The sequence below is a fragment of the Leptonotus elevatus genome, chromosome 5 (genome assembly GCF_054856555.1).
Source record: "Leptonotus elevatus isolate MCC_2025b chromosome 5, RoL_Lele_1.0, whole genome shotgun sequence".
NCBI classification, from domain to species: domain Eukaryota; kingdom Metazoa; phylum Chordata; class Actinopteri; order Syngnathiformes; family Syngnathidae; genus Leptonotus; species Leptonotus elevatus.
In genome coordinates this window covers 1,033,854-1,049,803 of record NC_141243.1, presented here as the reverse complement: position 1 = coordinate 1,049,803, position 15,950 = coordinate 1,033,854, and the positions used below count along the sequence as shown (strand labels likewise).

At 44.2% G+C, this 15,950-nt stretch overlaps 1 protein-coding gene across 2 annotated transcripts in view; it reads right to left on the bottom strand.

Annotated features, from left to right (window-relative positions):
• Window positions 1-15,950, bottom strand: part of LOC147173186 (transmembrane protein 132B) — a 126,603-nt gene that overhangs the window by 51,866 nt on the left and 58,787 nt on the right. For both annotated transcript variants that reach the window (XM_086076949.1, XM_086076950.1), the window contains exon 4: window positions 4,228-4,371. In XM_086076949.1, the coding sequence (XP_085933075.1) occupies window positions 4,228-4,371 (144 nt within the window). The remainder of the gene's footprint in view (window positions 1-4,227; window positions 4,372-15,950) is intronic.

Here is a 15,950-nt window from a genome sequence, read left to right as displayed (position 1 = left end):
AATACATTTATTTAATGGAGGTATTTAATGATAGTACAAAAGCGCACAGTATGACGGTGCAATATAAAAGGAGGGCAGGCAAGGAGTGGAATCTCATTTTGACACCTTAAGCCCGCGCTGGGGGAGGGTCATATGGGGGGGGGGGGGCAAGAAATAGCGTTAGCTCGCTAGTCCTGTGAGGATGGTGGCGGCAACATGGCGGGTCCCGCGCAGGTCGCTTAATTACCCGCCACATGCTGCGACGCCTCGCTCCCGGGGGGTGTTTAACAGGGTGATGGACGTTGGGGGCGAGGCGTTGAGGAATGGGGCATTAGCGCCACGGGACCGGCCGGGGCATGAGGCTTATTTAAAGTGTGACCTAGAAAAAAAAAAAGACGAGTATGTTCGCCGTGTGGATATTTGCGTAGTGACTTTATCCCACGCGTGTGATGGAGTGCGCGCAGGTGGCCGAGGTCATTGCACGGAGCGACAGAATGATGCTAAGCTAGCGAACGCCTCGCCGACCGGAGAGCGGTAATTAGCCGGCGCGGGTCAGAGCGCGGGGCTAGCTTGGAGGGGGATCGGCTTGTATGGGGGAGGGGAGGGTGCGACTGTGACTTTGTATGTCGTGTATTCATTGACATAAATGTGTACATCGTTTAGTTGAGGGAGGCGTTTATTATTAGTAAAGCTTGAGAAAGACTGCTGAATGTATACTAGTAAGTAATAATATTAATGTGTCACAGTTGAAGGGGAACAAATTGCCCACGTTTCCGTGCCATTCAAATTTTTATATTTGGGGAGAGGCATTAAAAAAAAAAAATTGTGAAATAAAAAAAGTGAAATAAACCCAATAGTTCTACCGTAATGCCTGGTAGAACAAGACTATTGGGTTTATTTCATCTTTTAATAGTGCATGCAGCACAGTCATTGGCGGAACAAATGACCCGCTTGTTTCCTCACTGCCACATTTTGATATTTAGGCAGAGGCATTTATTTTTGCTCTAGTGAACAACGTACGTAGTTACTTATTGAGACATGGGAAATGCGAATGAATATATGTAGCAATTTTGGGGGAATTCCTGGCGGATGTCTCCTTAAATAAAGGTGTCCTCTTGAGGGAGGTGTTTTTTTTTTTCTTATTCTCATTTTGATCCTTAGGGAGAGGCATTAATTTATTCCGTCGGATGACACACTCCAACCGATTCAGACACAGCAACAATTTGAGGAACTACAGAAATATTGAATATGTTGCGTGTGAAGCTAGAACTCAAATATCGGGTTTATTTGATTAACTATCAATAATATGGCACATATTATAGTGGATCAAATGAGTCGATTGTTTCCTCACTGTCACATTTAGATATTTGCAGAGGAGTTTATTTTTTTCAATTGGACGACGGAACATGGTTACTAATTGAGACAAAGGTAATATTTCCCTACATGATGAAACATCAAAATGTGCACTTGATATGTTTTAAGTCATACCAGAATGAATTAAGGTATTTATTGGAGGGAGGCACTTTTCACACGATTGGGCAGATACGATTTGTGCAATCACTTCTTGTTGTTTCCTATCAATAATCGGATTTGTTAAAGGCTTAGCTAACTGCCCATTTGTTTCCTGGCAGACACATTTCGATATACGTGGAGAGGCATTTATTTGTTTAAATAGACGATGAATTGAGACTTTGTGGCTTTATGCGGAAATAAGGAGCTATTTGCTCAATCGGGAACTAATTCCCCCCCACGTTTCTCTGCCTCCACATTTGTATTTTTATTTGAATCGACGCCTGGGCGAATCTATTGGAGGGCGAGGCATTTATCGCATATCCCACAAAGTGGAGTGAACTTGAAACGAGGTGAAGGATGTCACTTAGAATGACAGGAAGTTGAAGGTGACGCGTCCCCGAAGAGGAATGTGTTTCCGGCCTCAGCATTTTTACTTCTTGGAGTCGAAGGCATTAACGCCGCACTCCCAAGAAATGCGCATTGGAACGCCTGGCGTACGTTGAGACAGAGGGATCAAGTGCTGCCTTCAAGGACCCTCCGGTCTGTCCCATTAGAATGACTTGATCAGTGCGTGGGTCTGAAAAAGTGCCGTCCACGTTTTCATAAAACGCGAAAAGTTGACGTGATCAAGCCACAGATTTGTTTGCGTTCTTTTTGTAAACCTGAATTAAAACATTATACGAGACATGTTTGGTAGCATTTTTTGAAATTGTTGGAGTGAACGCTTAAAAGAATGCGTGTCAAGTGTTAAGAATTAATCGGCATTGATTTAAAAAAAAAAAACTGTCTTTCATATTAATTAATGGTTCATTTATTTTAACTGAAAAGAACAAAACTTTTATCTATAGTACATCTAATATTGTTTATTGTAATACAGATGAATTTATTGCTTGTGCTTGTAAACGGCAAAAGAGGACCATGAAAAAAATGTAAATAAATTGCAACAAGATTTTTTTAAAGTTCATAAAATGTTACAATTAACAAAATAGAATACATTACATCCATACATTTTACAAGCACAAACAAATATTTTTCTAACACCAACATGACGTCTTCGGCTTACTCGTCACGTCCTCGTCAAACGAAATCTTGCGCGGATTTATCAGAACTAATTCACGTGACGGGAAAAACAAAAACTGTGGGTTTGCTTTATGTACATTTGTCAACTTTAAAGCAAATATTCATTCAATGTTGACAACATTTTGGTGACAAAAACAAAATCAATCAAGTTCACTTCAAACAATATCTTATCGTGTATATATTTATATATATATATATAAATATATAAATATATCTACATATATATATACATATATATATATATACATATATAAATATATATATATATATACATATATACATATATAAATATATATATACATATATACATATATATATGTATATATATATGTATATATATATATATATATATATATATAGCCTACACGCAAGAGTAATGAGCATGCGGTGGCTCCGTTGTGTGTCAACAAGTCATTGTGTAGCGAAGGATTTGTTCCGAGCGGGGACGGAGGCATGTGATCAATTCCCACGCTCATTCATAAAAAAATGTGCTAATATCTCATTAGAGATTAATACCCATCAGATCCTTTTAATTAGCCAGCCAGCCCACACTATCGCACTCGCTCAGGGTGTGTGTGTTCGCGCGTGTGTTCGCGCGTGTGCGTGCGTGTTTCACTCCCACCTCGTCGTCAAGCTCTCGTAATAATTGAGAATGTGTATCTGCTCTGTTGTGTGTGAGTGTGTGCGTATGTGTGCGTTCTTGTGCGAGTGTGCGCGTGTGCGCGTGTCGCACCCACCTTGTCATCAAGCTCTTCTTGTTCTATTGTGTTGCGAGTATGCGTCTATTTTCGATTGTCACGACTCACATCCATACCGAGAATGCGGATCGAGGATGATCTGGACGGAGACTCGATGTCGATCCGAAATGTATCGATCTCGAAGCCCTTGATCCACACTCGAATTGGCATCCAAGATCTCAGTTTCATCCCTGAATCGCGTTGTCCATCCAAAATCCTAGATTCACATCTAAGTCCAAGATCCAGATCCCGGATTTACATCGAGTCAAATCCTTCGTACCTTTAGATCTACATCCCAGATTTGTATTCTGGTCACAGCCTCAGTGTACACGCTAGATTCTAACCCGAGATCAACAGCTGAGATTCAGATCCTCGCTCCGCATTCGAGATCCACATTCCTTGATCAACATCTGAGATTTGCATGCAAGATCCAAATCCACGAGTCACATCTTAGATCTGCATACTAAAACTGCATAATTCATCTCGATCCTAGATCTCACGTCAACATTCTAGACCGAAATCCTAGATCCATACGCATCCCAACCCTCGCCGCAGCCTTGAACTTTGCTGAGATTCAGGTCAAAGCGTCCGAGACACATTTTTGATCAAAAACCGAGACCTCCATGCTCGAACCTCATCCTGATATCTCCATTCTAGATTTGCACCCGAGGTCCTCATCCGAGATTCACATCTTCGATCGATCTAAGTCACAACGAAGAACTATTTCCTAGATTCATGGATTCCCATTCTAGATCCCACATTCTACAGATTTGCACCCGACATCTTTAGTACACGTTCGAGCCACTGAGGTAAACATCTTCGGATTCTCTGCCGAAGATCCAAGCAACTCATTTACAACTTTTAGCGACAGCTTGTTTGAAAATAATGGAACGCGCCCGTCCGTCCGTCCGTCTCCTACCTGGCGGTGGCGGTAGAGGACGACTTCCTCTGGCACATGACGGCCAGCGATCCTCCGCCGGGCGCCATTTCCTGTTTGATCTCCCAGGCCACCAGGTCGCTGGGCTTCACCGTCAGGAAGCTGATGCCCGACTGGAACCACACCCTGAAAATGCCCACAAAACACACGCTGGTCAGCGCTAATGCTAATGCTAATGCTAACGCGGCAGGGTTTCAAGTTAGCATCGCAGGTCAGGGTTAGGCTTTCAAAGACAGGTTTTAAGGCATGATTGGGGTTTCAAAATAAGAGCATCGCAGGTCAGGGTTAGGCTTTCAAAGACAGGTTTTAAGGCGGGATTGGGGTTTCAAAATAAGAGCTTCGAGCACATATAAGCTTTCTAAATCAGGGTCAGGTTTGTAAGCTCGGGTTGGGGTTTCAAAGTAAGAGTTATGGTTCCAATCGAAGGTTTCAAACCCAGATTTAGATTTGTGGGCAGGCGGGTTTTGGGTTCCAAATGATGATTATAAAACAACAAACAAAGTGGAAGTTCCAAAATAAGGTTTCAAGAAGATTAGGGTTCCAAATTTTCAGCCAAGGTCGGAGTTTCAAGTCCAAGACAAGGACTCCTAAATTGGATAGGGTTTTAAGCAATGGTTACGGTTTCAAAGTAAGGTTTAAAGGGAGGGTTCGAGTTCCAAATGAGGATTTCAAGCAAGGGTTGGGTGACAAAGTAAGAATTCAAAATAAGGAAAAAGACATTTTCCATTGTGGGTTTCAAGACAATATAAAAGGTAAGGTTTTAACATCCAATTAGGGTTTCAAATTGGGGTTCAAATCAAGATGAAAGTATCTTTCTACAAAATATCTGCTTCAAACATATCGACTTGGACGTCGCACGTGCGTGCGTTGCCAAACTAAACGTCTCCCCGGATTCTCGAGTTGATTTAAATTCAAGACACAAGAAGAAGCAAAACAATGTCATCATTATTCTTCCGCTTGTTGTTATTTTTATGCGCGTGTTGATTCAAGTCTTGCCAAATGCATCACACGCGCACGCCTCCTCCTACTTCCACTTCCATCCCTTTCCTATACGGGTACGAATACCTACCATTCATTATCGCGCTCATATATGTCAATGAATGCTTTTCAAAAATGACTCATTAGTGCAAAGAAAACACACAATTTCTTTGATGGACAACCAAAAAAAAAAAACTTGCTCTTGAAGTGCTTAATCAACTTCCTGCAGCTTACAACACACACGAGCTCCTTCAAAAATGTCTTACAAAAGGAAAAAAAGAGGCTGTTTTGCTCACTTTGAAGGCCTTCAATGTAAAAAAAAAAAAATAATGAAAAAAAAAAAAAAAAAGAAAAAAAAGGAAAGCCCTCGAGATCATTCTTATCGGAACAAAAAAGGTACACAAGCTGGCAGGCGTATGTTTTATATATCGTATAACATGATTTATATTAACAGTATAACATTTGTTTTGCATGCGGTATGCTTTTAAAAAAAAAGTATAATGGGTGTTTATGTGTAGTATGTATTTTATACATAGCATAAGAGCATAATATGTATTATAAAATGTGGTTTATATACAGTTTAAAATAAATCTCATATTTAATATAACACATTTGTTATTTGGTTTGAAATGTGAATTATGAAGAATTAGACACGGTTTTTTTGTTTGGTCGCAGGTTCCAGGCTTCTCGCCAAAAGCTCTGGAAAAGCGTCCGCAAATTGCCACGCTTTTGTGGCCATTGTACTCAGGCCGAGCACGGCAAGGAGCTTTGGTGAATATCGTACCCGTCTCCGCTTTCGAATGACAAAGACTGAGCAGTTATGTCAACTTTACTACTGCGGTTGTAGATTATTCTCATGCGTCATACCAAGCAAGAGCTCACACCGTGGTATTAAAAGAAACAGAAAAAAAAATGATAAAAGCATGCGTCTTTGTGAGTTGCTCTGTATGCTAATAGCGCACGGCTAATCTAAAGCGCGGCTCAAAGGTTAAAACAGTCGCCTGCTGCGGGAAAAGATGCGGCGCATCGGGGTTTCCATTACTGTCATTTAAAAGAAAAAAAATGTGATAAAAAAAAAAGAAGCTCTGAATTCTCTCATCCGCTGGCTGTTTTTCAACAACACTTCAAACTTGCTTATGCGCTCGCACACACGTCGCCTGGCAGCTGCCGGCAATCCCGCTCTACGTGGGCAACACGTGTTGCGCGCGAGTGGCGCACTTCAAAAGGCCGCAAGAAGACGTATCCGTTGAAAGTAACACATGCGCGTTACCAGGCGAAGACAAAAAGCATCGCAACGCCAAGAACGCTCGTGAAAACAACATAACACGTCGTAGCGCTGCCCGGAAAGCGCGAAAGGCACGTGCGTGAGCTGAGAGCAATCCGATTGGATGCTCGCGTGAAAAATACACAACTGCTGAAACCATCAAGACATCAGGTTGAAAGCAAAATACTACATGAATACTAACAATGGAGCACAACCAGGTCTGAAGATTTATATCCAAAAGGAGATTAAGAGCAGTAGGACAAGCCATGGCAAAAAGGAGATCATATTGCAGCAAACGTTAGCATATATCGGCATGAGATAGCAACGTAAATGGCAAATACAAAACTAGACAAAAATCGACATGCGATTAAAAAAAAAAAAAAAAAAGAGCATCCCACAATGTTTTTATCCAAGTTGAGATTAAGGGCAGAACGCCAAGAAAATGGCATCATGAAAGTGGGGTATAATGCTACTGATAACAGGGTAAACAAAGTTGTTCATATATTGGCGAAAGATAACAACACCACTGGAGTATGAGGTTCCGCTCAGATTTATCCAGGAAGAGAATAAGGGCAGCAAAGAAATAGAGCACTTCAGCAAAACTGAAGAGACTGTGAAGTATAATATTGTATCTTAAAGCGGAAGCAATATAGATGCGTTAGCATTTATCGGCATGAGATAGCAACGCAAATGGCAAATACAAAACTAAACAAAAATCGACATGCGATTTGAAAAAAAAAAAAAAAAAGAGCATCCCACAATGTTTTTATCCAAGTTGAGATCAAGGGCAGAACGCCAAGAAAATGGCATCATGAAAGTGGGGTATAATGCTACTGCTAACAGGGTAAACAAAGTTGTTCATACATTGGCGAAAGAAAACAACACTGGAGTATGAGGTTCCTCTCAGATTTATCCAGGAAGAGAATAAGGGCAGCAAAGAAATAGAGCACTTCAGCAAAACTGAAGAGACTGTGAAGTATAATATTGTATCTTAAAGCGGAAGCAATAACAATAACAAAAATCCGCAGTTGGCAAGAAAGAGTTTATCCATGAGGAGACAACGGAGCGGTCGGTGCAGCAATGCTGAGAATGCACAATATAATAATGCAACTTATAACAACACGTCATAGCACTACATGAGGAGCCCTTAAGTTGTATCCAAGAGGAGACTGAGGGCAGGCCAACGGAGCGTCACAGAAAGCGGAGAATGACTACGAGCATCGTGAGACAGACGCAGTGACAATCAAGATTTGTTGAGCTTTAGCCAAAGAAGCAACAACATTAGCTTGCGTGCCATCGCATGCGCCCACGCCGCCGCCATCAAGCACTTTTTGAAGGAAAAAGTAGCCATCTTGAGTGAGGGCGTGAAGAGGGCGGCAAATGACAGCGAGACGAATGGAGACAGAAGAGAAACTGACAGGACGGCGGCGGCGACCTTTCCCAGATGCACGAGCGGCGGCTAAACAAATTGACTCGCTGCTTTTCTCTCTGCACGCCGCCGATTGTGTTTGATGGACAGGTCGGCCCCGCCTCCCGCCGTCTGTCCGTCCGTCTCCCGTTCCAGGTGCTGCGCCGTGATAACAAAACAAATGTTTCATTCTGTTACTCGAAGTATAGAATAGTAGTAGTAGACCGGTAGACCTAACCCAAACCCTGACCAGTCCGTTAACCACGCGTTCCGTACATGGTTGCAAAGCTAAATGCTAAATGCTAAATGCTAAATGCTAAATGCTGACCTGAATTGAGCCGACATTTGTTGTTTAAATGGATTCTCTAAAAACACCACATTCAAAAATAATCCCAACTCTAGCAAAGCGTAATCCTATCCTAAAGTCAAAAACAAGCACCAACCGTAACCTAACCTTAACTAAAACCCCAAACCCTAACTCCCTATCCAACACATAACCTTTACTCCAACAGTCACCCAAAACCCTTCACTCAAAATCGAACCCAAACCTAACTGCAATGCCAACCTTGACTCAAATTCTCATCATTTTTATTCCTCGACTTAACCCGTAATTTAACTCTATTTGTAACCACTACCCCTAAAAACTGTACTCAAACCCAAACCCATAACTTTAATCTTAACCTAACTAACCTGATCTCTAGCTCTCACCCTAAACCCGACTCCAACACTGTCAACAAGAAACTCCTAAACATGTTACCAAACCTTAACTCACAACGCTTACTCGACCCGTAATCCCAACTGCCGAATCCCAAATTGATTCTTTTGGATTAACACCAACTCTAATCCCAAATTCAACTCTAACGCTGAACCCATGACGCTATCATTAAACCTCAAACCATAAACCTAACCCCTGACCTTAACCCCATCCCAAATTCTAACCTCTACCCCTAAGACCTAACAAACCCCCAAACTCGGATCTTTAACCCCAACCCTAAAGGCAGACACAAACCCCTTTTTCTCCTTGATAAAGTGCCGAGGTATCAGATCGGGACTCGGAATCGTCCGACTCGGGTCCTAAAAAGTGTGATGGGGACATCCCAATAATAAACTGTCACCCGTAAAAAAAAGCCCTTCGGACGCCTCTTTCGAAAGTATTTTGGGACTGCAGCGACAATTGGCTTGAATTGACGTTCGAACCTGGCTCAGATCGGTTGTCATTTGTTGGACACGGTCCCAAAATCTGATCCTGTTCGTCGTCACATATCAAATTCAAGATGTCGCTGAAAAGACTTGAAGCAAACTGTTCTGTCTCCAGACATTGGCTCCGCCTCCTCCTGGAAGGTGCGCTTGGCGTCCCCTCGCCGCTTCCCCGGAATCCTTTCAACATACACCTACTCGCTGCTCTCATCCCGCTCGCGCCTTCTTTCTCTCGAACCGTCCTTCCGAGTCCCTCTCGTCTTCATCGTCTTCTTCTTCTTCTTCCCCCGTAACTCCGGCTTCCTCCCGCTGTGCCGCTCTTACGCAACCGCCGCACAAACGCTTCCTGACTTTGACGGCTGGCAAAGAAATTGACTTTCCTGATGCTGCATTCGGATGCTGAGCTGATACCAGGTTCTAAACTGTGCTCATTTTAACCATGAGACGTACTGAAAACAGCAACAGCAACGTGAGAATCTCCTGAGTTATCTGAGAGGAGACTAAGGACAGATAAGAACGCTGCAGCAAAGTGGAGACTGTGGAGTATAACACTCAACTGATTGGGTTAAACCAACATTAGCTTGTTTTGGAACAGAGGCGCATGATATGCTGCGGAGATTTATCCAAGAGGACACTAAGGGCAGCAAGGAGGAGACTGTGGAGTGAATACTGCAGGTAACAGGGTAGACCATCAGTGACACAGCCAAAACATGCCAACGTATGAACAACAATGGAGGGAAGAATGAGGGTCTCCTGAGTTTTACCAACAAGGAGACTTAGGGCAGTGAGGAGCACTACAGCATATTGCTACATCTGTAAGAAAACATTAGAACTAAATAAATAAATAAATAAAAAAAGAACTAAATAAAGTAGAAAAATATACTATGGAGGAGAATGAGGATATTCTAAATTTGATTTAAAAAAAAAAATGAGACTATGGGCAGCAAGGGAACAGAACGTGTCGACTGTGGTGCACAATATTGTTGATAACATTGCAAAATAACGCGAGCATGTATCCAAACAAGCCACCTCAGAGGAAGAGAACGAGGATCTCTTGAGTTTTACTAAAGAGGAGACTGAGGGCAAGAAGAAAAAGGGGAACTGCTGACAGAGTGAAGACTGTGGCGTATAAAATGCAGCAGTAAGTTAAGCGGACAAGAGACAATAGAACAAGTGTCTGCGGATTTTTTTTTTCCCCACGAGTGGAGACTAAGGGCAGTAATGCAGCAAAGTGGAGATTGTGGAGCACAATACTGCTGATGGCACGCTAAGCTAACATTAGCATGCATGGCAACAAATATGAACGGCGACGAGCCCCAAGAGGAGGCCCAGGGCAGGAAGGAAACGGGGCTCTGGAGCAAAGTGGAGACTCTGGAGTCTCATACTGCAGCTGTAAGCGAAGCTAATCACCGCTACATGTGCTTTTGAGCCCGGAAAAAAAGAAAGACACAAAAAACCCTCTCTCCTGTGGCTTGTGATTCAATGTCCCCGTTTAGGGCGTGCGATGTCGTCCGGCCGTGCGTTGCGGCCTCCCGCCATGCCGGACGGCTCGTTAATGCGGCCTGCCTCTTAGCGCGCTCCACTGGAGGACTCGTTAGCGCGTTCTTCTTCTTCTGCTTCTCCTTCTTCTTCAGCTCTAATCTCCGCCTCATAGCGCACACACTCGCACTCGCACCCGCACACACACTCGCACACACACGCGGCTGTACAGCGAGATCAAGCCTCCGTTTTGTCGTCTCGGCGGCCAAAAGTGAACATTTTGCGGACTCTGATTAGACGCGACGACAGCGTGACGACGCACCTGCTGGGCTGGAAGGACAACGAGTAGAAGTAGAAGAAGAAGAAGAAGAAGAAGAAGAAGAAGAAGAAGAAGAAGAAGAAGAAGAAGAAGAAGAAGAAGCAGAAGAAGAAGAAGAAGAGGCAGACTGATCGCTCACGAATATGTAATATAAGTAATGCATGCGTGTGCGGGTGTTTCTGTGGGCGCGTGATTGTGTAAGCGTTAATGTCAGAGACTGACATTCCCTACTTGAGTAAAAGTACAGTTACTTGTGGGGGAAAAAAAAAAGTACCTACTCAAATAATTACTCAAGTAAAAAAAATTTTTTTTATATAAAAAAAAAAAAAAGTACAGGCTCTGAAATGTACTTGACGAGTAGAAGTAAAAAGTATTTTTACCGGATCAGGCCTGAGATTTAGCCAGCCAGGCTGAGCCAGTCGGGCTCCCAACATGAGAAATTGAGGTAAGCCGGACAATTTTCCAGGTAGCCGCCCGACCCTTTGACCCCAATGCAGTTTAAAGGAACCCCGAATGTAATGACAAGTTTGCTCTATATGGTTTTTGCTACCATAACTATAAATTTCATTTTCAAAAAGCACTTCCAGTTCAATACATTTTGTAGGAACTTTATTTGGACGTACGCCGCCATTTTTATTTACGTGCGTGGTGACGCAGAATGGCGGCTGGCTCTCTGCCGCGCAATCTGAAACGCGTATAAAGAAAACGAGTTAAGCCTCGTAGCGTTCCGAAAGAAACGACATGCAATCGCGAGAGTCACCCCCAGAACCCCCCCCCCCAACGCACAACCTGTTGTGTCGCACTTTGAACACCGGGTGCCCCCCCCCCCCCCCCACGTAATGACGTACTTCACCGAGACAGCTGAAGAAGAAAGTCACGGATGATCAATGGATATTAGCATCGCGTGCTGACAGTTTAAATATGAATAGAAGACTGATTGCTAAGAACACTGCACAGACAATCGAACCCAACGTCCGCTACACGCACAGACAACGACCCCCTTGCAATTTAAGACTATTTACGGCTTTTTTATCTGCCGCGATTGAGTCGCCAAGAAGTTACATGCTATGCTAACGGCCGCAGCGAACGCAAGCTAATAGCGCACTCGTTGCACACTCGAATGGCAAAAAATGAAAAAAATGGAAGAAGTCTCGCGATACTCGCCAAGAAATCATGGAGTCAAATGAACGCGGTTTTTAGCATGACTCTTCCACTTGCAATCATTTTCAGGTCGAACGGTACCGTCGACGCACCGTTGAGTTGCCATTGGCGAGCTGGCGAACTCTGACCTCAACTTGAAAGATTTTAGCGAATGGAGCAAAGATGACCCTCAACGTTTACGGGTTGTTCTAATCGAGCCAAATTGCGAGTCATGTGATCGCGTGTCGCAGAGCCAATCACAGGCTGGGATGTATGGAACCGTGTGAAATGCTTCTTATGATTGGCCGAGACATTGACGGCTGATTTCTTCTTCCAGGTCAAGTAAAAAGGATAAAAGCAAAAAAAAAATAGTCTAAAAAATAAATAATCAGGAAAGTACAAAGTACCGAAAAAAAACGACTCAAGTAAAGTAACTAAGTACTTGTACTTTTTTCGTTCCCATCTCTGCTGTATGTGTACGTTTGTGTATTTGTGCTTGTATGTGATTGCGTGTGCATGTGCGCGTGTGCGTGTGCGTGTGCGTGTGCGTGTGCGCGTGCGTGTGCGTGCGCGTGCGCGTGCGCGTGCGCGTGTGTGTGTGTGTGTGTGTGTGTGTGTGTGTGTGTGTGTGTGTGTGTGTGTGTGTGTGTGTGTGTGTGTGTGTGTGTGTGTGTGTGTGTGTGTGTGTGCGTGTGCGTGTGTGAATAAGAATGTGTGCAGGGGTGTGTGTAAAGTATCCGGATTATGTTCTGTGGCGACGAGTCCTTCCTACTAATCACCAGATGACTACAGTGCACTACTTACTTTAGTGAATTAGCCGCTTGCCTAATAAATGCTAATCAGGCTAATTGGAAGGCGGGGCGGGGCGGGTGCGGGTGTGGGGCGGGTGCGGGGCGGGTGCGGGGCGGGTGCGGAGGAGGACCGCAGAAGCAAAGAGCGCGAGAAGCGAAATAAAGACGGAATAAATGAGCTTAGTGGCGCATATAGAACCCGGACAATAGCCACCAGCCATGTTCTTTCAACACAAAAGGACCACGAAGACGGCGTGAAAGGACTCGACGCGGGAATGTAAGATTAGCTCGCCAGAGGTAGGCGCGAGTGTTTCACGCCTGTAAACACGTGTTGGCCAAAACAAAAGCCGTCGCATCGGCGCATCAAACGGCGAGTTGTCATCATCCCCCGCCAACACAACCGTCACATGCTCTTCATGTTGCTCCGATGTTAGCGCGCCGCCATTTTATGCGCTTCGTTAGGTACGACCACCGTCACCATGTATGTTTGATGATAGATGAGCGCAATCAATATTTGACATACTGGAGTTAAGCTAGTAGCGAATAAGCCTAGCCTTAGCCTATTGTTCACATTTTGGCAGCAGACATCTGATAAAAAAGGTCGAAAATGAAAGAATGAAGACGAAACACAAACAAAGCGTAAGATTAAAAAAAGAAATTCTCGTCCAGGTCCATTAGTCAGTCATAACAGCCGAGCTAATGTCCTTGCCGGGCCCTAATGGGCAGATTAGCGCGGCTAATTAGCTTCAACGAAGCAGCCGGCGGGAATCGAGGTGGCCGGTCACTCGCTCGGTCGTGGAGGCGAGACGAGCGACTGCTTCAAATAAGCTTCTGGTTCAAGATCAACGGTTTTACGCCTCTCGTGGCGGAGGCAATAAAGGTGGTAATGAAAATAAATAGAAACATGAGCACCTGTGACAACTTGCAACCCCTGGAATGTCAGGCAAAAGATGTACAAGCTAACAATGTAGAGAGAGACCGATAACCGATATTCATTTTTACTGGAAGGGAAAATGTTAGCATCAAAATTTGAAAAAATACAAACTCCAGCTTTTTGGGGGGGAATTTTAAAGCACATTGCGGTTTATGTTTATTGAACATCTTTTAGGGTTTGTAAAATATTGGAGTTAAAAAATAATAATAATAATCTTAGTCAATAGAAATCTTTGTTTTAAAAATCTAACAAAAAGTTCTGGGGAGAAAAAAACTGAAGGTGCAGAGAGTTCCCAGGGGCAGAAGCATCTCTGAAAATAAAATAAAACATTTATAATAATATGAATGAATTCCCTGAAGTTAACACTTTTTTTTTTAAATGGATCTATTATCAGCCATATGAATCTTCAAATTGGCCGATGCTCGACAAAATGCTGAATATTGGCGCCCGGACGATAATCGGTCTATCCCTACAACGGTGTCCCTCAGGGATCTTTAGCGGGTACCCCATAAGGGCACTGTTTGTAAGGTTTGTAGGTTTTCCATCTCCTAAAAAGGCGCACAGGCCGAAAAAAACGGGAGCGCTTCAAAAGATTAACAATCCACGGATTCACTTTATTAAAACAAAAGGAAAAAAAAACAATGGGCTCGGCGCCACCACGCGTACACACTAGCAAAGAAGCGCCACCCTGTGGCGCGGTGCCACACTGCGATTGTACAACACGGAATGTGAGGAATGCGGGAGATGATATCGCTTTCCCGCCTCCGCGGCTTCACACCGACGCCTCGTTCACCTCCGCGGCTTCAGGATCTTGCCCGAGGACATTTCCCACATGGTCGTAATTCCCGCCATGGCGGAGGGCGAGCTCGTGTTTTATTGGAAAGGCAAGCCCAGCAAAAATTGTCACTGGTGTAGTGCAAGACGACGAGAAAGAACATCAAAACAAGCACAATCAACACCTCTTGACACGCTCTTTACACACCGTCTCAACACACGCACACACACGCACACGCACGCACACGCACACGCACACTTCACACCCCCCCAGGCACTCGCAGTCTTGTCTTCAACGCACTAATTAGCGTCACTCACGAAGGTTTGACTGCGATCCGCGCCGACGACGCGGACGACGAGCGGGATGGCGTTTGGCGGATGGCGAATTGTCGCCAAAGAACATCCGCGACGCGGCGAGACGCTCGCGCAGGAAGAAGAAGCAAAAACGGGCGAGCAAAAGTGCGTCGGGTGCCAGTGAAATACTTTTTGTCTCATTGTGATCATCGTTATTGATTTGAAGTCTTTTCTGACTTTTCCGGCTCCTCCTCCAGCCATCCTGCTGATTTCAGATGTAAGACAGCTGGTCGGGCTGATGTGCGGGACTTTTGAGGAGCGAGCAGAGGCACCGTTTGTCAATGGCGGGAATTACGACCATGTGGGAAATGTCCTCGGGCAAGATCCTGAAGCCGCAGTCGTTCCTGATGCTGCGTCATCAGGATGCGAACGAGGCGTCGGTGTGAAGCCGCGGAGGCGGGAAAAGCGATATCATCTCCCGCATTCCTCACATTCCGTGTTGTACAATCGCAGTGTGGCACCGCGCCACAGGGTGGCGCTTCTTTGCTAGTGTGTACGCGTGGTGGCGCCGAGCCCATTGTTTTTTTTTCCTTTTGTTTTAATAAAGTCAATCCGTGGATTGTTAATCTTTTGAAGCGCTCCCGTTTTTTTCGGCCTGCGCACCTTTTTAGGAGATGGAAAACCTACAAACCTCACAAACAATGCCCTTATGGGGTACCCGCTAAAGATCCCTGAGGGACACCGTTGTAGGGATAGACCGATTATCGTCCGGGCGCCAATATTCAGCATTTTGTCGAGCATCGGCCAATTTGAAGATTCATATGGCTGATAATAGATCCATTTAAAAAAAAGTGTTAACTTCAGGGAATTCATTCATATTATTATAAATGTTTTATTTTATTTTCAGAGATGCTTCTGCCCCTGGGAACTCTCTGCACCTTCAGTTTTTTTCTCCCCAGAACTTTTTGTTGGATTTTTAAAACAAAGATTTCTATTGGCTAAGATTTTTTTTTTTTTTAACTCCAATATTTTACGAACCCTAAAAGATGTTCAATAAACATAAACCGCAATGTGCTTTAAAATACCCCCACCCCCCCCCCCCCCCCCACCCCCACCAAAAAGCCGGA